Source organism: Pelophylax lessonae (genome assembly GCF_965119305.1).
Source record: "Pelophylax lessonae genome assembly, chromosome: 2".
In the NCBI taxonomy this organism is placed as follows: domain Eukaryota; kingdom Metazoa; phylum Chordata; class Amphibia; order Anura; family Ranidae; genus Pelophylax; species Pelophylax lessonae.
Window position 1 is genome coordinate 506,746,238 of NC_138769.1, and position 21,130 is coordinate 506,767,367.

Sequence of the window (21,130 nt, forward strand, 5' to 3'; positions counted from 1 at the left end):
TGAGGACATTGTTTTGCCTTCGCTCTGTGCGAAGTCCAAGCATCCTAAGGAGGTTGCATTGCATTCCTTGGATGTTGTCAGGGCGATTAGGGTATACCTGTCATCCACTGAGCCCTTTCGGAAATCCGATTCCCTCTTTGTCCTTCCTGGGGGCCCTCGGAAGGGCATGGCCGCGTCTGCGGCGACCATTGCCAAATGGATCAGACAGACCATTGAACAGGCCTATGCTTTGAAGGAACGGGTTCCACCCTTCCCTGTTAAGGCGCGCACTATACCAGATCATTGAGTACGTCCTGGGCCTACCGGCATCAGGCCTCGGTGGCCCAGGTGTGCAAGGCTGCGATGTTCTGGCATCAGCTGATGCCTCCTTTGGCAGCAAGGTTCTCAGTGCGGCAGTGCCATAGGGGACCCTTGTTGTTTTGTGGGTCCCTGGCTGTTGGGGTGTTTATCTTCTGGATATTTGTTTTTCCTGGGTTGTTGCTCCTGTTGAGCCTTTTCTATTGCCCAGAAGGTTCTCTTACTGAGCGTGTAAGATTCCTTTCGCTGATGTGGGTACTGCATTGCCTTTTCTTCGGTTGCGTCTCCCATCCCTCATGTCTACACTGCTTTGGGACATCCCAATAGTGATGACTTAAGCCCCGTACACACGTACCGATCGTCGGCCGACCGATCGGCCGTCTTTTGTCCCCGGCTGTCGTGTCCACTGAAAAGTGCAAAAGACTGCACACGAATTTTGTCCGCCGACTGCAGAAGTGATGTCATGTTATGGTTAACTTTCCCTGTGTTTTTTCTTTTCTGAGCATGCCCAGTCTTGCAAATCTGCTGTCTGTCGGCCGAATTCTGTACTGACTGGCGAACAATCGGCCGTTCTTGTGTCGGCATAGAAAAATTTTAATGCTTGCACGACAGATTCTGTTCGGCCGAAAGTGCGCTGTCGGAAGCATCATACTAACAAGCCGAAAATCGGTCGTCGGCCGAATCTTTTCGGCCGACAATCTGCACGTGTGTACGGGCCTTTAGAGGTGGCGGCAACTGTCGTAGGACGTAAGAGAAAACGGAATTTTTGTAAAATCTTACCGTAAAATTCCTTTCTCCGAGTCCTCCGACAGTCGGCGCCCCCGCCCCTCTTTTGCGTTTTTTTCTTGTACACCTACTGCTATTCTACCAAACTGAGTTGGGAGGGTTCACTGCAGGGGGGTATTGACCAGTGGGACAGCCCCCATGGGTGTGTCTATGCTAAATGCTTTGTTCTTTTGACTAAGTCTTATGCCTAGCTACTCCTGCGGAGCGGAAGTCAATACCCCAATAGTGATGACTTGGAGGTGGCGGCGACTGTCGGAGGACTCAGAGAAAGGAATTTTCCGGTAAGATTTTACAAAAATTCTGTTTTTTTTTTTTTTTTTTTGCTGCAGCACTGTTAAAATGCAAAGAAATGTATTGTGTAAAGGCCCTCTGCTGACCACATCACAGGTTAAGGGCAGGGGCTTTCTGTTGTTCAATGTTTAAAGTCCCATTATGTTTTGTCTTAAATTATTTGTTTTATTTCCAGGTCTTAAACACATCTACTGGGCTTACAAAAACAGTTTACAATCCGGAAGCTTTAAAAGCTATACAGAAATCTGTTGTTTATTCCTCATCAGTTGACAGCAGTGAAGCACAGAAAAAGAAACAGGTGATTTAGAGGCATACTAAACATTAAAATACATGTCAAATAGTCCTAAATTGAATTAATGTATTAGTGTAACTACGCTGACACTTTTGATGTTCCTCATACTTGCAGTAGGTAGTAGTTCTGAAAAATATATTTTCTCTTACGACCTCCGACAGTCGCCGCCTCCTCGAAGTCCTCACTGATGGGAATAGCTAGGCATATAGACTTAGTCCAAAGACAAAAGGCATTAGCATATACACACCCACGGGGGCTGTCCCATCCGGTCAATACTCCCCCTGCATCACCACTCCCAACTCAGTTTTAATTTGCCTAGCGTCAGGAATAGTCAGGCTACCTTGTGCTGGGGCTTCAGTCTCAGCCTTCCTAAATCTTTTATTTGATTTTCTTTTTAAATGTCAGTTTTTTTTTCTCTCACTTTACTAGCTGTTCATTTTGTCAGCTTTAGTGTTAGTTTATTCTTCGGATGAAGATGGATCATGCGGTGCTGGGATTCGGACTGGCCGCCCTGGTTCTCCAGGGCACAGAGGGTCAGATGGACCCCCAGCCCGCCATCGAGCGTTCAGCTATGGTTCGCCCTGGCATTAAGAACGACCCATCCCTGTTCGCTGCAGGGATGCAGCCGTGAGGTGGCTACTTCACAGGACTCGTCTGCGCTGCTGCAGCGTCATGTCCCTGGCTCACGGCACTCCCTGTCAGATGAGGACAGAGGTTTATCCATGCATGGAGGCTGCCCACGCCATCGGGTACAGGTAAGTACTTTCTGTGTGGGGCCTTCTGTCTGGGGTGGCAGTCTGTGTGTCCCCATGTCTGTGCCTGTGTGACTCCCTGTGCGATCCCTGCGGGGTTCGCTTTGTGCAGATCTGTATGTTTTGCCAGGGGTCCCTGTCCCTGTGTCACCTTAGGTGCTTGTTTGGGGGTACAGACTTGTGTGTGGTGCGGCGGCCGCTGCGGGGGTTATTTCGCGCGGTCCGCCATGTTTTTACTATGCACACGTGTATGGCCCCTCTGGGGCGAGTATACAGGTCATTTTGGCGCCATCCGCCGCCATTTTGTGGGCGGTAGAACGATCGGTTCGGCCGCATGTCGGCGGCCATCTTGGCGTAGCCTCCTATGCATCCCTATGGGGCAGCCATTTTCCCTGGGGTCTGGCTTATAGCCAGCCCCCTCCAGCAGCATTTCCTTTTCCTCACAGGCAGCAAGGACACAGGTAGCAACGATCTGCTGGCTCTGCAGTTTATCTCTCTGTCTTCTTCTGCATACTGCTTCTGGCTCAGTTTCTTTTCTCCTTTTGGGGGTCTTCATAGCTGTGACAGTAGCGGTGGGCTGCGCACTCCGCAGTGCTATTTAAAGGGACAGTACACTACTTTTTTGCACTGTACTTTTTTCATACCTTGAGCCATGGATTCTCAGGAAAGCAAGTTTCCTCCAGCTTTAGTTGGGGGGCCCCAGTTCTCCTGTGGCCCCGCTGCGACCTGATCTGGCTGCTGTAGTTGCGCCTTTAGTGGCAAATGTGGAAATGCTGATGTCTGAACGGGCGGCGAGAAAACGGCCCAGGCTCTCTCTTCTGATTCAGATGGGGATATGGCTGCTGCTGCTGCGAGCGTGCCCTTTTCAGGGTCCCGCTCATCCTTAGACCCCCCGGGGTCTGAGGGGGAGGCTGAAGTGGAGGGTGTTGATACTTCCTCCCCAGGGTCACCTGAAGAACGGGCGACCATGGATAAGTTAATTGTTTCTGTTAAGGAAACTTTACATTTGGAGGATGAGCCCAGTCCTCCGGGCGTTGTGTCCTTGTTTGGGACGCACAGGACCCGCAAGTCTGTGCAGGTTTTCCCCTGCCCAGCAGAATTTCATTACACTGTTAATGAAATGTGGCGCACGTTAAAACGTCCATTCCTGGTACCTAGTTTTATCCTCTTGCGCCAGCTACGGAATCACGATGGTGTGTGCCTCCACAGGTAGATCACACTGTGGCCGTGCTGAACAAGGCTACCTTGGTTCCTACCGAGGATACCCCGGTTTTCCGGGATCCCACGGACCGGCGGTTGGAGTCTCTGGCCCGCCATTCCTATACGGTGGCGGGTTCGCTGCTCAAACCCGTTTTCGCGTCCGTTAATGGTGGCTCAGGCGGTGGCTGATTGGATTAAGGTGCTCAGAAGCAACCTTGTGTCAGATGACGTGCCGCCTGCCCGACTGGACTTGGTGGACCAGATCCACCAGGGAGTCATGTATTTGTGTGATGCAGCCTTAAATGAGGCCCCTTTGGTGGCTCGCCTCTCGAGTGTCGCGGTACTTAACCGGTGACTGATATGGCTGAAGAGCTGGTCGGCCGACCAGTCCTCACGGAAAACAGTGGCTGATTTTCCCTATGCTGGCTCTCACCTTTTTGGCGAGGCGTTGGATACCCTGGTAAAAGGCGTCACGGGGGGCAAGAGCACTATGCTACCCCAGAACTCGAAATACAAGTCTTTCCGAGGCAAGCGGGGTTCTGCGCCTAGATCTAATCAGGGGTCCTTTCGTGCCTTTCAGAACCAATCCAAGGGCAAGCCCTTCAAGGCCCAGGGCAACCAGAAGAAACCCTGGGCGGGTAAGCAGAAGACCGGCAATGCCGACTCGGCTTGACATCCCGCCTCTGCCTGAAGGGGCGCCCTCACCCGTTTCAGGGGTGGGGGGACGTTTGCGCGGTTTCCTCCAGCCTTGGCTGCTCCGGATTTCGGACAGGTGGGTCCAGGAAATCGTTCGATCGGGTTACAAGATCGAATTCCTTTCCAGGCCGGCGGACAGATTCTTCCCCTCCAATCTTCATCTGCTTCCGGGGCGTCTGCAGAACTTGCATCAAGCGGTGCAGGACCTGCTTGCTCAGGGGGTGATTGTCCCTGTGCCTCATCGGGACAGGTTTCGGGGGTTTTATTCGAATCTGTTCACTGTGCCCAGGAAGGAGGGCAAAGTGCGTCCTATTCTGGACCTGAAAGCACTGAACCGCTTTGTGCGCGTTTGGAAGTTTCGAATGGAGTCTCTCCGTTCGGTAGTGGCCTCCTTGAGTCCGGGAGAATTCCTGGCCTCGATAGATCTGAAGGATGCGTACCTGCACATCCCCATTTTCGAGGGTCATCAGCGGTACCTTCGGTTCGCTATCGCAGAGGACCACTACCAGTTTGTGGCGTTACCGTTCGGTCTTGCTTCGGCACCCAGGGTGTTTACCAAGGTGTTGGCACCGGTTCTGGGCCTGCTGCGGGCCCAGGGCATTGCGGTCCTGGGGTACCTGGACGATCTGCTTCTGAGATCGCGTGCCAGTCAGGACCTTGTGCGCGATCTGTCCATCGCGGTACAGACGCTCCAGGAGTTCGGGTGGACATTCAACGCTCAAAAATCAGCGTTGTCTCCGTCGCTTCGACTTCCCTATCTGGGAATGGTTCTGGACTCTGCTCAGGCAAGGGTATTCTTGCCAGAGGACAAGCTCCGGACTTTGCGGGACGAAATCCGGTCCCTCAGGGACAATCCGTCCTCGTCACTCAGGACCTGCATTCGGGGCCTGGGGTTGATGGTGTCGGCCTTCGAGGCCATTCCCTTTGCCCAGTTCCACACGCGGGCTCTCCAGACGGAGATCCTGGCCAGGTGGGACAGACTTCCTCAGTCCTTGGATCTGGATGTCTCCTTGAGTCGCCGGACCAGATTGGCTCTTCTGTGGTGGATCCAGTCTCCGTCGGTGGCGGAAGGCAAGTCCTTCCGCCCGTTGGTGTGGACAGTGGTTACCACGGACGCCAGCCTGTCGGGCTGGGGTGAAGTCCTGGGCAACCTGTCTGCCCAGGGCACTTGGTCTGAGGAGGAATCCTCACTCCCGATAAATGTGCTGAAACTACGAGCGATAAAACTCTGTCTCTTCCAGTGGTCGGACCGTCTCCGGGGCCTGCCTGTTCGCGTACAGACGGACAATGCTACCGCGGTGGCTTACATCAACCACCAGGGGGGCACCAGGAGTGCTCGAGCGGCCCGGGAGGTGACCGACATTCTGTCTTGGGCCGAGACTCATGTCCCGGCGATTTCGGCAGTTCACATTCCGGGTGTGGAGAATTGGCAGGCAGACTATCTTAGCCGCCATACCCCGGACCAGGGGGAATGGTCCCTACACCCGGAGGTCTTTCAGATGCTGTGTGCGAAGAGGGGATCCCCAGATGTGGATCTGTTCGCATCCCGGCTAAATCGAAAGGTGGGAAGGTTCGTGGCAAGAACGCGCGATCCGTTGGCGGACGCCTCAAATGCGTTGGTGGCCCCTTGGCATCAGTATCGTCTGATGTACGCCTTTCCTCCGATTCAGTTACTATCCCGGTTCCTTCGCAGATTGGTCTCGGAACCGCACCTGGTGATTCTGGTGGCGCCGGACTGGCCTCGCCGGTCTTGGTACGCCGACGTTGTTCACCTGGCAGTGGCGCCTCCGTGGCGTCTGCCTCTGCGGGAAGATCTCCTGTCTCAAGGTCCGATCTTCCATCCTGCTTCACAGTCGCTGGCTTTAACGGCCTGGCTGTTGAGACCCAGGTCTTGAAGGACAAGGGTCTATCTCCTGAGGTTATTCCTACCCTGATCAAGGCTAGGAAATCCTCCTCTGGTAAGATTTATTACCGTACCTGGAAAGCCTATTTCGCCTGGTGTGAGTCCAGGGGGTTCTCCCCTCGTTCTTACTCGGTGTCGTATTTTGGCTTTCCTCCAGTCTGGAGTGGATCAGCGCCTGGCGCTGGCCACGATAAATGGCCAAGTGTCTGCACTGGCTGTTCTTTTCCAACGCCCTTTGGCGTCTCGTTCTTTGGTGCGCACCTTCATTCAAGGTGTGCGACATCTGGCTCCTCCCAGGAAAGAGCCTTTGCCTCCATGGGACTTGAACTTGGTTCTGTCCGCATTACAGCGTGCTCCCTTTGAAAACATCAGGGAGATATTGTTGCCTCTGCTGTCTAAGAAGGTTGCTTTTTTAGTGGCGATCACTTCGGCTCGCAGGATGTCGGAGCTGGCGGCGTTGTCTTGCCGCTCCCCTTACTTGATCATTCACAAAGAAAAGGTGGTTTTGCGGCCACCCCCATCCTTTCTCCCCAAGGTGATCTCTGAATTTCACCTTAATGAGGACATTGTTCTGCCTTCGCTTTGTACGAAGCCTAAGCATCCAAAGGAGATTGCTTTGCATTCCTTGGATGTTGTCAGGGCGATCAGGGTTTACCTGTCGTCTACGAAATCCTTTCGGAAGACGGATTCCCTCTTTGTCCTTCCTGAGGGACCTCGGAAGGGCATGGCTGCGTCCGCAGCAACTATTGCCATATGGATCAGACAGACCATTGAGCAGGCTTACACCTTGAAGGAACGGGTTCCGCCCTTCCCTGTTAAGGCGCACTCTACCAGGTCTTTGAGTGCTTCTTTTTGCCTATTGGCATCGGGCCTCGGTGGCCCAGGTGTGCAAGGCGGCGACTTGGTCGTCGGTGCACTCTTTTTCCAAGTTCTACAAAGTAGACGTTCTGGCATCAGCTGATGCTTCTTTTGGCCGCAATGTTCTCAGTGCGGCTGTGCCATGATGGACCCTTGATTTTTTTCTCTGGGTCCCTGGCTGTTGGCATTTGCTTTCCTGGGCTGTTGCTCCTGTTGAGCATTGTTTTTTTCTGTTGCCCAGTTGGTTCTTACGTTGCATGTAAGATTCCTTTCTCTAATGTGGGTACTGCGTTGCCTTTTCTACGGTTGCGTCTCCCACCCCTCATGTCTATACTGCTTTGGGACATCCCATCAGTGAGGACTTAAAGGAGGCGGCGACTGTCGGAGGACGGAAGAGAAAACTGAATTTTTGTAAAATCTTACCTGTAAAATTCCTTTCTCTAAGTCCTCCTACAGTCGCCGCCCCCGCCCCTCTTTTGGGGTTCTTATTACCTACTGCTATGCTACCAAACTGAGTTGGGAGTGGTGATGCAGGGGGGGTATTGACCGGATGGGACAGCCCCCGTGGGTGTGTATATGCTAATGCCTTTTGTCTTTGGACTAAGTCTATATGCCTAGCTATTCCTACGGATAGGAAGACAATACCCATCAGTGAGGACTTAGAGGAGGCGGCGACTGTCGGAGGACTCAGAGAAAGGAATTTTACAGGTAAGATTTTACAAAAATTCAGTTTTCTCCTTTATTGACGGACACCGCTCCTGGTATACATAACAATTGGGTTATACTGCCCCCTACAGGAGTAGGACACTAGGCCAAAACAATTCTGGATACACCCATGGGGTACACTCCCTCTCTCTGCTATAGCCGCTCATTTTTTTTCTGCCTAGTCAGGAGTAAGGACGTAGCTCCTTGCTGGGATCTTTGGTCCTGGCAAATTTTCTTTTTAAATATAATTTTTTTCTCCTGGACTTTTCCTGACAGATCTACAGTCAACTGCCGGATTGGGCAACGGGCTGGATAATCTAGATCCAGTGGTCATCCCAGTCTGGCCAGAGAGCGTGCGCAGACCTCAGCGCTGCGCTAGGTCGGCCGCGACATAGCCCCACTGGACGGGGGGCTGTCTTGCGAGTTAAACTTCTCGCACGGTCGCATATGACAGGGTCTTGGCCCCAGTCCCAGCATTCCTCCTGACCGACTGCCCCTCATTTTGATGAAGAGGGGTTCTGTCTGGAGCGATGCCTGCCTGGTTCCTGGTATGGTGAGTGGCTGTCCCCCCTTTCCCTAAGGAGAGTTTTGGGGTGGACCTGGACCCCTCCTTGGACGGTCAGACCCCTGGGTTCCCCTCCTTCCCGCAGGCAACCCCCCCTCCCCTGCCATGTTCCTCACCTGCGCCCCCCCATTCCACATACGCTGGGGCTGTTTGGGTGGTCTGGCCGGGGGAAGGGGTTGTACCTGGTGGGGGCTCCTGCCAGGGCTCTTCCATCCTGCCTGGATCTCTCCTTGAGGCCTGGTCTCCCTTCTTGGTCCCTGTGTACCTCGTGGGGCCTTCATTTTCTTGTGCATTCCTATACACGGTGGCCATGTTTGTGTAGTCTGGCGGCCATTTTCCTGTGACTTGCCATATAAAACTAGTGGCCATGACAGTGGAGCCCCATAGGTGCAATTTGGCGGTGGGAGCCCCTCCTAATTTGCTGGGGATGACTGATTGCCGCATGTGTAGTGCATCATCCTGGTTTCTGCAGGTCCTTGTTTCCTAGGGTGGGCCGAGTCTGGTGGGGTCCTCTCCCTCTCTGCTGAGGATCGCTTTGTACCGGACATCCAGGTTGTGCTGCCAGTGTGTTGGGGGCTGTCCCTTAGCAGTGTTTTACATTTTTTGTGGGGTCCCCCTGGTGACTCATGAAGTCTTTGGTGGAGCATATTTCCCCACCTGATCCCCTCTCTGAGGCTGCGGGTCCCTCTGGGTCCCAACCATCCATCCATCCATGCCCTGACCGCGGGCCTAGAGTCCCTTGTGTCCTGGGTGGAGGTGGCTTTCGAGCGATGGGCTAGCATAAAGTGTCCCCCTGCCTCATCTGTCTCATCAGATCCTGAATCTGATTTGGCTGCTGCGAACTTGGATCACCCTGCTGGTTCTGCAACCACGTGCCTGGAATCCTCTGATAGTGAGGATGATTCCTCGACATCTGTGACCACGCACGAAAAGGCGCTAGCGGATGCACGGATTGTATCTGTGCGTGAGACCATAAAGATGCTGGATTCAGCTGAAGCTGCGATGGAGGCGCAGGTACCCTTTGGCACTCTCAAGCCATCCAGAGAGGCAAAGGGGTTTCCTTTCCCTGCCTACTTTGACAGAATTGTGAAGAGTGGGGACAACCAAAGCATCCTTTTGGGGTTCCTAAGGGGCTTTACTAGGCGTTAACCCTATGTGGAGTTCCTTCTTTAGAAGTGAACTGTGCTACTGGTGGTGGACCCTTCGGTTTCCAGATTGAACAAGGCAACCAACAGATTTAGTCTCCAAATACGGAAAGGTTTCTTCACCGTAAGAGCTGTGAAAATGTGGAATAGACTCCCTCCAGAGGTGGTCCTGGCTAGCTCAATAGATTGCATTTAAAAAGGCCTGGATTCTTTCCTAGGTGTACATAATATAAATGGGTACTAAAATTTATAGGTAAAGTTGATCCAGGGAATATCTGATATGCCTCTCGGAGGATCGGGAAGGATTTGTTTTCCCCTGCTGTATCAAATTGGGTTATACTTTGCTGGGGTTTTTATTTGCCTTCCTCTGGATCCACTGTGGGTATAGGATTGTGTATATGGGATTGTATGGTTGGGTTTTCTTTACTGGTTTTTGTTTTTCATTGGTTTAGCCAGATGGACTTGTGTCTTTTTTTTACCCTGACTAACTATGTAACTATGATTCTGGTTGAAAGAGTCCCCGGTATTTAAGGATTCGGCTGCCTGGAAGGCGGAGGCTGTGGCCCGCAGTATGTACACTCTGGCTGGTTCGGCAATGAGGCCGGTATTCACCATTTCCCTAGTGTTGCAAACTCTGACCGAGTGGGCTAAGCTCTTACGCCATGACCTGGGGGTTCAGGGGCTGCAGTTCATCTGTGATGCCTCTTTGGATGCGACCCCCCTGATGGCTCGCCTCTCTGTCTTGGCAGTGGTCCTTCGGCCTGTCGTTTGGTTCAAGTGCTGGTCTGCGGATCAGACTTCAAAAAAGGCCTTGACTGATCTTCGTTTCCAAGGAGATCGCCTGTTTGGAGCTACCCTGGATGGCCCTGGTAGACGTGGGCCTTTCTTCTCACCTCGTAAGTTTTTTCATCTCCCAGGGTCGACTGACAAGGGCTTGAAGCCTTTCAGGGCCTCTTCAGGAGGACCCAAACAAACCTGGTCTGGCAAGACAAGATCAGGCTTTTCCGTGGACAAGGCTTTTTCAGCATCACCCGTATCACACCCTCACCCGTATCAGGGGTGGGCAAATGTCTTCGCTGGTTTTGGAATTCGTGGACTTCCCTGGTGCAAGACAAGTAGGTCAACAAAATCATTCGGTCCGGCTACAAGATCTAGTTCGCTCTTGTCCCCTGGAAGATTTTTTTCCTTCCAACTTGCGCCTATCCTCAGACCGCTTACATGGCCTGTTTGGGGCGGCACAAGACCTGTTCCTTCAAGGGGTAATGGTTCCGTTCGGACTTCGGAACGTTTTCAGGGTTTTTACTCAAAACATTTTAGTCCCCAGGAAGGAAGGCAAAGTGCGTCTAATCCTTGACCTCAAGGCGTTCAACTGCTTTGTGTGGCTACAGAAGTTCAGAATTAAATCCATTTGAATGGTGATGGCATCCCTGCGTCAGTTAGATTTCCTCGCCTCTATCAATATCAAGGATGCCTACCTTCCAATATGTGCCAGTCACCAGCATTTTCTCTGCTTTGCTGTTGGAGAGGAGCATTATCAGTGTGTGGTGTTACCCTTTGGTCTCGCCTCTGCTCTTCGGGTCTTCACAAAAGTGTTACCCCGGTGCTAGCTTTGCTACGCCAACGGGGGATCACAGTACTGGGCTACTTGGATGATCTCCTTCTGTGAGCGGAGTGCTCTGGTGAAAAACCTGGAGTTTACAATAGGAACTCTGTGGAAGTTCGGCTCGATTGTGAATTTTCAGAAGTCTGCTCTGGCTCAGTTTACGAAGATGGACTATTTGGGCCTGACTGTGGACTCGGCCAGAGTGCTCCAACTTCAGAAATTGCAGGCTTCAATTCGCCTCCTGCTGTCCAACAGATGGTCATCCCTCTGGACTTGCATGCGGGTGCTTGGCCTGATGGTGTCTACCTTCGAGGCGATTCTATTTGCACAGTTCCAAACGAGGTCCCTACAAAGGGAAATTTGACCAAATGGGACAAGATTCTGTAATCTCTGAACAATCAGATCTGGCTGAGTTGAACGAGGAAGTCCCTTATATGATGGCTTCTTCGGCGCTTCCGCTGGGAAAATCCTTCCTTCCCTTGTATTGGACAGTGGTTACCATGGATGCTACCAAGTCCGGCTGGGGAGGCGTCCTCGGCAAGCATTCTGCTCAGGGGATCTGGACGCTGGAAGAGTCCAGACTACCAATCAATGTCTTGGAACTCCGAGCGATCAGACTGTGTCTGGATCATTGGATGGATCGTCTTCGGGGTTGTCTAGGGCGCATTCAATCGGACAATGCCACGGGCATATGTCAATCACCAAGGGGGCACAAGAAGTATCCTGATGGCTCTGGAGGTAGCCGGCATTCTAAGGTGGGCAGAATGGTTGTTCCAGCCCTCTTCGCTGTACACATTCCTAGGGTGGAAAATTGGCAGGCGGATTACCTTAGTCGGCAGGCGTTAAAACAAGGGGAGTGGTCCCTTCACCCGGAGGTGTTTCATCAGCTGTGTCTCCGGTGGTGCACCCCCGAGGTGGATCTGTTGGCATCTTGGCTCAACAGAAAGATGCAGAGGTTTGTGGCTCACTCAAGGGATCCACTGGCGGACACCACAGATGCGCTGGTGGCCCCGTGGGGTCAGTATCGGCTGATTTACTCCTTCCCTCTCAAGCTTCTGCCCAGACTTCTATGCAGGATCAAGGCAGAAGGGATTCCAGTCATCTTAGTGGCTTCGTGCTGGCCTCGTCAGGCTTGGAACGTCCATATGGTGCTGCTGGTCATCGACGTTCCTTGGAAACTTCCTCTCAGGGAAGTTCTGCTGTCTGATCTTCCCCCTGCTTTACATTTGCTGGCTTTGAAGGCTTGGCTGTTAAACACCAGGTGTTGAGGGATAGGGGTTTATCGGAATCTTTAATTCCTTCACTGTTTAAAGCTAGAGAATCTACTTCTAGGAAGATCTACCATCATACGTGGAAGACATACATTGCGTGGTGTGAGTCGCTTGGGGTTTATCCTCGCTCCTTTTCATTGGCTCTGATCTTGAATTTCCTTCAACAGGGGGTTGAACAGTTGGCCTTGAGTACCATCAAGGGTCGGGTGTCAGCTTTGGCAGTCTTCTTCCAAAGATCCTTAGCCACTCACTCCCTGGTGCGTACCTTTCTTCAGGGTGTCTGACATTTGGTCCCTCCAGTGCAGGCTCAAGCTTGGTAAGAAGTAGACAACTGTTGGAGGGATTATTCGCCAATGGAAAAAATAGAAAATAACCAATTGCCCTCAGTCTGGAGCTCCATGCCACATGGGGGTAAGGATGATCATGAGAAATGTGAGGGATCAGCCCAGAACTGCACAGGAGGAGCTTGTGAATGATCTCAAGGCAGTTGGGACCATAGTCACCAAACAAACCATTGGTAACACAATACGCCTCTATGGATTGAAATCCTGCAGCGCTCCTCAAAAAGGCACATTGACAGGCCCTTCTGAAGTTTACCAATGAACATTTAAATTTTTCAGAGGATTGAGAGTGCTGTGCTGAGAGGAGACTAAAATTGAGCTTTTTGGCATCTCTACTCGCTGTGTTTGGAAGTAAAAAAAAAATGCTGACTGACCCCAAGAACACCATCCCTACAATCAAGCCATGAGGTGGAAACATGTTTGAGCCTGTTTCTCTGCTAAAGGTACAGGCCGGCTTTGCTGCATTGAGGGGCCAAAGTAAGGGCCATGTATTATAAAATCTTGGATGAGAGCCACCTTCCTTCAGCCAGAACGATTGGTCATGGATGGGTCTTCCAGCATGACAATGACCCAAAACATACCGCCAAGGCAACGAAGGAGTGGCTCAAGAAGCACATTAAGGTCATGGAGTGGCTAAAGCCAGTCACCAGACCTTAATTTTATGGAAAATTTATTGAGGAAGCTGAAACTTCAAGTTGCCAAGCAACAGCCTAGAAGCCTTAGAGGGGTTGTTAAGGCAGAATGTTTTTCATCCCGCAAACCGACGTCTCCAAACATGTAACACGGAAGCGACATCACTTCCGGTTTACTCGGCTGCCAATGGCGCCGAATTATTTTTTTTTTTTTTTTTAAATGATGTCTGTATTCAAAAATACAGCTTTTCGTCATTTTGAATACTTTGAAGTGCAGAGGAGGGATTTGGGGTCTTTTAGACCCCCTATCCCTCCATAAAGAGTACCGATCACTGCCTATTACTGTCACAAGGGATGTTTACATTCCTTGTGACAGCAATAAAAGTAATCAGATTTTTCTTTTTTTTTTTTTTTTTTTTTTTTTTAAAAAAAACAGTGTTAAAAAATGAAATGGGGAAAAAAAAATGTAAAGCGCTTCCGTCCCCATGAGCTCATGCAAGAAAGAAAACGCATACCTAAGTCGCGCCCGCAAATTACACATGTGAGGTATCGCCTCGATCGCCAGAGCAAGAGGAATAATTCTAGAAAAATAACTCCTTTCTAACTCTAAACTGGTAAACGTTAACATTTTTTTTAAAGCGACGCCTATAGAGACTTTAAGTACCGTATTTTTTTTGCCATTCCACGAATGTGCACAATTTAAAACTATAACATGTTGGGTATCTATTTACTTTATGTATTGCCTGGGAAACAAATTCCTTTTTTACTCACCGAACTGCAACTCAATTTATTACATCTTGTATTATGTGTTTTTTTGTTTTTTGTTTTTTTGGTTGATATTCAGTCTCTATCATTTAAAATACACCTATGACAAAAAAAAAAATTATAGACCCTTCTTTTTTGTAAGTGGGCAAACTTCCAAAATCTGGGTATCTCCCCCCCCCCCCCCCCCCCCGCATGCTGTCATATATTGAAAACCGCGTGGCTGGGATCGAAAGTACTAGAAGTCTGTTTTCCATAACGACAGACGACTTGTGTTTCTGAATGAGGGTGCTGATGAGTCCTGCAGCTTTCAAATGGACTGCCTGTACAGAGGTATGATCTAAAGGTTGTAGGGCTTGTCTGCAGATATTTCTGCAGGCTCCAGCGGGAAAAAATAATGAATGCACTTTTATTTTCTGCAAAAATGATATATATTTTTTTTTACCAAAAGGCGAACTTAGCCTTTAAAAAGAGAGGAAAGTTCATGTCCTAGATCCTGTTGTTACAGCGACTCTATTGGTATCCTACAAACCAACTCTTAACCAAAACCAAGACTCTTAACCAAACAACTGATTTTTTTTTTGTCAAATGTATTGGTGTGACATAGAGCTTGCTGGCTTGGCTGGGCTGTTGATATGTTTAACCTTACAATATTTTTTTGTTGCTTTACATATTTAGGGAATTTCTTTCTAACCTAGCTCATTTTTTTCAGACAGACTTGACTCAACCAAATGGGAGTATTCTTGTATCATTTTTTTTTTAATTTAGCTGTATATTTCTTGCTACTACCATAACCTTTCACCAAAGAACAACCCAAAATAAATTCTCCTGCTCCTGATGATCTCAGTGATACCAAATATGTTTGTTGTTTTGTACCCCCTGTACAAATACTGACTCTTGGCCTTGACTTTTGACCTAGATCAAACCTTGATCTAGGTATTTTTTATTTTTTTTACACTTTTTTTTTTTTTTTTCTATACAAGGACAGAGAGATGCGATGTATCTGTCTCCTCCATTCACAGAGAGAGAAAACGTGGAGGTGGGCTTCACAGTGACTGATTAATGTGATAGCCAATTGGATGGTATCACAGCAATCCGATGACCCTGAATCGAAAAGTCCGGGTCCCGATCGTCGTTAGTACAGGGCCTAGGGCTCTCTTGGTAAGCCCAGGTGTGCTGTGTGCTTCCAGCGCAAAGGGAGATATGCAAATATGCGGCCCCACGGAAAAAAGCTCAGTCCATTGGGGGAAACCTATTTGCATACGATTGGCGCCAGGGGGTTAGGGTCACTCTGTAATGCATACCTGTTAATATTCAGGGAAGAAACTGTCCTGGTGTACTTTCAATTGTGGAAACTATGGATCCACCTGTGAATCACATTGAAGGAAGTGCTGCCACATATTTTTTTTTTCTTTCCTCCTATATCCCTACAGCGGAATGTGTTTATTTGTGATCTTTATACTTTTCTATAGTAGCCATTTAATCAAGTTTCCAAAATAATTCACAGGAAACACTGAAACTTCAGCAAGATGTAAGGAAGAAAAAGCAAGAGATTTTGGAAAAGCAAATAGAGACACAGAAGGTAATTTTTGACCACTATAAAGGTGCAAGGCTAAACGCAGCAAAGCCCTGTATTCACTCCTGTCATGTTTTAGTTGATCACTGAAGAATCTATTCAGACGTCTTATTTAACGTTATAATAATATTTGCATATGTTTCAACCAAGGCAGCACCTTTAACCCCTTCATGTCTGGAATCATTTTGTCATTGTTTGCCATTTTTAGTACATAGATTTGACTGCTAATCGTGTTTTAACTGCTTTGTTTATACAAAAATTATAGGTTTGAATTTAGATTTAGTCTATCCTTTAGTCGTTCAGTACACTGCTTTTTTACATGTTTCTGTCCTGTTGGAGAGACCTGCCGCTTGGATCCAATCTGGCTATGTCTCTGGGATCATGTCTGTTAATAACAACCCAGTCCCAGAGATTATATATATATATATATATATATATATTTTTTTTTTTATTATTCTTAATAAAAGATGTTACACCGAGTGAATGGATACCAAGCATGTCACACTTTTAAAATTGTGCATGCCTGTGCAACGGCAACAAACAATGGAAATTTTACTATTCATAGACGATGTTTTAAAAGACTTTACAAGTTACCGCTTTAGATATACACAGGAGGTCTGGTGTTAGAATTACTGCCCATGATCTTATTTTCGTGGTGATACCTCACATGTGTGGGACTCACTGATTGCATGGCACACACGTTCAGCTTTGCACGAGGGGCCAGGTGTGCTTTACTTTTTTTTTTTTTTATCAGTTTTACTGCTGTCCTAAGGAATGTAAACATCCCTTGCGACAGCAATGGGCAGTGGCAGGTACTTTATATGGAATGATCTGTGGTCAATAAGACCAGTGTGATCAAATGCTTTCCTTTTTTAAAAATAGTGCCTGGGAAACCAGAAGTGATGTATGCCCATCGCTTCAGGTTTCCTATATTTTAGAGGCAGACAGTGCAATTCCAGTCTTTGTCTACCTCTATGATCAGCTGAAGAGCCGGCTGGTCAAAAGGGATGTGACAGCCCGCAGAAGGCGGCAAGAGGGGGAATGTCACCTCTCGCTGCTTGTGAAAGCGATCCAACGGTTAGTTTGCCACTCGGATTGCTTTTACAAGAGAGCCAACCGTCTGCTGTAAACCCTGCTGCTTGCCCTCTGGAGGGCTAAAAAAAACTTGCCTGGCAACTGTATGTTCCGCTAGGATAGGAAGAGGAATTGAACATCCCTGAGAAAGGACAAGTAAGACCGCCATAGTGCATGTACCTTTTCAAAACAAGTCCACAGTGGTAGCGCCCGTATTTCTATTCTGATGGGTTCAGTTTAAAGTGGTACTTTAGTCAGAAAATTAAGTCCTGCTAGATCACTTCACGCTGGCCCTTTTTTGCAGGTATAGTTAAAACATTAAAAAATGTCTATACTGTTTAAAATCCAGTATTACGCTCCAGTAATTCAGTAATGTCTCACTATCTTCTGCACATGCTCAATCGCCCTAAATTTTTCAGCACCCTGTCAAAAATGTAAAGGCCAATTTGCTGACAGCCTAAAGATTTACTGCTGCTCAGGGTTTATCAAAATGACAGCCTCCAGCAAGAAGAAACTGGAGCAATGCTGGGGGCAATTTTACAGCACTCACTAAGTTTGGTAGCATAATTACTAATGTGTAATGTATGTTTCTTACTAAAGTAAAGTGTTATGGGTTAAGTCCCACTTTAACTTTCTCTCTGTTTAAACATTTGAACACTCTTGGTAGATTTTGTGTAGACCATGTTGTTTAGTGTTAATAACATTTGTATGACTTGCAGATGCTTATATCTAAACTTGAAAAAAAAAAGACCATGAAGGCTGAGGACAAAGCAGAAATCTTGAAAACTCTTGAAACCTTGGCTAATAGCATTACAAAATTAAGAGATGAACTAAAGGCTGTGTCATCTACAGGAACAGCTCTTAAGAGTAACAAAAGTAAAGTTCAGGTATGCTTTTGTTTTTTTTTTTCTTTACATACTTGCATGAATCTATGGACCTGTTTATAGGGGGGGTGCTTTACTGATAGAAGTGCTAGTGTTCCAAACTGCCATTTTTTTTTTAACTAAACATGCTGTAATTTTGAACTGGGTCCAGGGCTAAAGTTGTCAGTAACTAATAAATTGTAGCAGAACTATCAGTTATTAACAGGTTGCTTTTCTTGAGAGTCTATACATGGTCTTCCAAACAGGAAAAGAGGACAGCAGGGCTAAGATAAATAGATGTGAATAGACATGTTGTGATGCAGTTATGTATGACCTATTCTGTTAGAGGACACTTCCTTTGTTTTGTGTGACTTGAATGAAAATTGCTAGGCACCTGTAATTGAAACCTTACCAGTTAACTGAATCTTTTTAGAGTGCCCTTTCTTTGTAAGACTTTACATCAATTGGCAATGAAGACCAACAATTTTGTACTGCTGAATAACATATGGTTCAGCAGATTGCATGTGTGTTAACCACTTAAGCCCTGGAAGATTTTACCCGCTTCCTGACCAGGGGGTATTTTGCGATTCGGCACTGCGTGACTTTAACGGACAATTGCACGGTCGTGCGACGCTGTACCTAAACAAATTTGATGTCCTTTTTTCCCCACAAACAGAGCTTTCTTTTGGTGGTATTTGATCACCTGTGCGGTTTTTTTTTTTTTTTGATCATGCGCTATAAACAAAAAGAGCGTCAATTTTGCAAAAATAACAACAATATTTTTCACTTTTTTTTATATGAAATTCCCCAAAAAAAAACATGTAAAAATCTAAATGTTTTAACATTTTAGGCCAATTTGTTTTACGCTACATATTTTTGGTAAAAAAAAAAATGGCAAAAAGCGTATTTTGATTGGTTTGCGCAAAAGTTATTGCGTTTACTAACTAAGGGAAAGATTTTCACGGACGATCACGAGTGCCCGGCGGACATCGGGTCCGCCGGGCACACGCGAGGGGGGGGGCCGTGACGGAACGGGAGCACGCCTCCGGCGGCGCGCACTTGCTCCCCGCTACCCAGAGCCTCACAGGCTAGTGACGTACCCATACGTCACTTTGCCTGTGAGGGGCTGACCGCCGCAGTATATGTACTTGCGGCGGTCGGCAAGTGGTTAAAAATCTTCAGAAATCCCTTCCCAAATGGTATGAAGAACAGGAAAGCATTGAAGATGACAGGCAGAGAGTAGAAGCACCATCCACCCCCATCCCCCACCCCAGTGATACAGTCAATGGCAGTCTACCATAGTAGTGGCTCAATAGAAATGTATGGGATGGGCGAAAGGGAAAACTTTCAACAATACTAAAAAAGGTGTCCGAGCTTTGCCTGATCAGAATTCAGAACAGCTTGCCATTTTGGTGTGTATGTGTGTGTGTATATATATATATATATATATATATATATATATATATATATATATATATATATATATATATATATATATATATATATATATATATATATATATGAATGTGTGTGTGTGTGTGTGTGTGTGTGTGTGTATATATATATATATATATATATATATATATAATGTGTGTGTGTGTATAAATGCACATACATACATACATACATACATACATACATACATACATACACACACACACATATATATATATACATACACACACACATATGTGTGTGTATATATATATATACACACACACACACACACTACACACACATAACACGCGCGTGCACACAATAAATATATATATATATATAATGTTTGGATTTTTCGGTGAATCAAAAATTCCATTTTCTCTTTCGTTCATTGACGGGCATTTATATAAATTTTTAAATTTTAAACAGTAACAACTGAAGGTACACAAAACTGTAAATAAGCAAAATTGCTCTAAAAATCTGGGCAATCTTTCACATAAAACTGATTTTTTTTTTTTTTTTTTTTTTTTTTTTAGGACCTCCAAAATCATAAAATCATACATTTTCTAAAAGCACAGGACCTGTAAAGAAAAAAAAGATTTTTTAGGCCCCATAATAGTTGTGTAAATGTTTATCAAATTCTTATTTTCGATATAAATACAGTAAAATTATCATTGGCGGGGACAAACAAAACACAACTTACAATATCCTGCTAAATACCCTACTAGGGCCTTTTCACATGGGGCATACTAAAGCGTACGTCCTTGGAGGGTCACGTTGACCCATGCGGTCCGTACACCATACAGATATATTTTTTAAGTCTACTATCGACTTGTTTAAAACAACAACCAAGAGGGGCTTCTAGAAAGTTGCTCAAAGTTTTAAAAAAAGCTTGTAAATGTCTGCTTTATACAAAGCGTTTTAGTGAAGGGTCTACAGCCTGAAGTCTGAGGGGGCTATATAAAATTCTAACCAGACACTACAAAATTACTCCACACCATGAGTAGCCTGTGTTTTACATCCCATTCTTAAAATTCTGGCCACAGCTTAGGGCATGTGCTATATCAGGGTTATTTCTGTATATTGCTGGAGAGAAAACTGTTTGCAGTTGAGGCTATTCACATTTTGTTAACGGTTCATGTGACCTGGCGAACAGTTTCTACTTTAATTTTTTTAAATATTGCTTGGCCTGCTTCTAACTCCCAAAGCAAGTGGAGTGCTATTAACATCTGTATATGCTGTAAAGCATGCTTTACTGGAGCCCAAGGGGTTCATCCTTCTGCATTGTGTAAAAAGGCGGTTTGATCCTCCCCTCCTTCCACTGTCCCCTGATAATTTCCTGATAACACAGAGTCTATAGAGTCAGGGTGCGCATGCTCAGTTTGGTGTGTATTGCTAGAAAGAAAGTTTTTTTTTTTTTTGTGTGCATGTGATCAGCACAGGGCCAATCAGCACTGTCCAGACAGAGGGTCCGGGGTCTTGCAGCCTCATAGCACAGTCAGAAAATGCCTCATTCAAGCTTTACCAGTGCTTGGCTGGGACACTGATAGAAGTCGCAAGACTGCTCTAACTGCTGATGAGCTGATAAATAGCAGTTTATATTTACTAAAATAATTGCATTTCCATGTTCTGTGGGAGACCAGATATAGTGAATGTAGAGTCCAGGGTTTAGTAACACTTTTAACATACAAATTGTTTCTGTAGAAAGCCATTACCTAATGTTAGTCAAACTGAAACAGGACAGTTCAATTAACTTCAACCATGTTACTGTATTTTTTACCTCCCATTTGTTTATCTTCTATGCTTGTGGTATCCAGATCCGTACATTCTACTTTTCAATGTATATATATATATATATATATATATATAATGTATATGTATCTTCAAATGTTTCTTTCAGATGCAGAAAGAGCTACTTGACACTGAACTTGACTTGTACAAAAAAATCCAGGCAGGTGAAGGTGTTGCTGAGTTAAGAAGAAAATATATGGATTTGCAGCTTGAGGTATGTGTATTGTTTATCCACTTTGGGGGTGATGCTACAGTTATGAGTGAGATTAATTTACTATATATATGTTGCA

The 21,130-nt window shown here is 46.9% G+C and overlaps 1 protein-coding gene across 1 annotated transcript in view; it reads left to right on the forward strand.

The window, feature by feature from the left end:
• The window catches only part of RBM26 (RNA binding motif protein 26), a 187,886-nt gene that overhangs the window by 111,455 nt on the left and 55,301 nt on the right, over window positions 1–21,130 (forward strand). Inside the window, exons 15-18 of the mRNA XM_082244533.1 lie at window positions 1,550–1,672; window positions 15,607–15,681; window positions 17,469–17,636; window positions 20,950–21,054. Coding sequence (XP_082100659.1) covers window positions 1,550–1,672; window positions 15,607–15,681; window positions 17,469–17,636; window positions 20,950–21,054 — 471 coding nt within the window. The remainder of the gene's footprint in view (window positions 1–1,549; window positions 1,673–15,606; window positions 15,682–17,468; window positions 17,637–20,949; window positions 21,055–21,130) is intronic.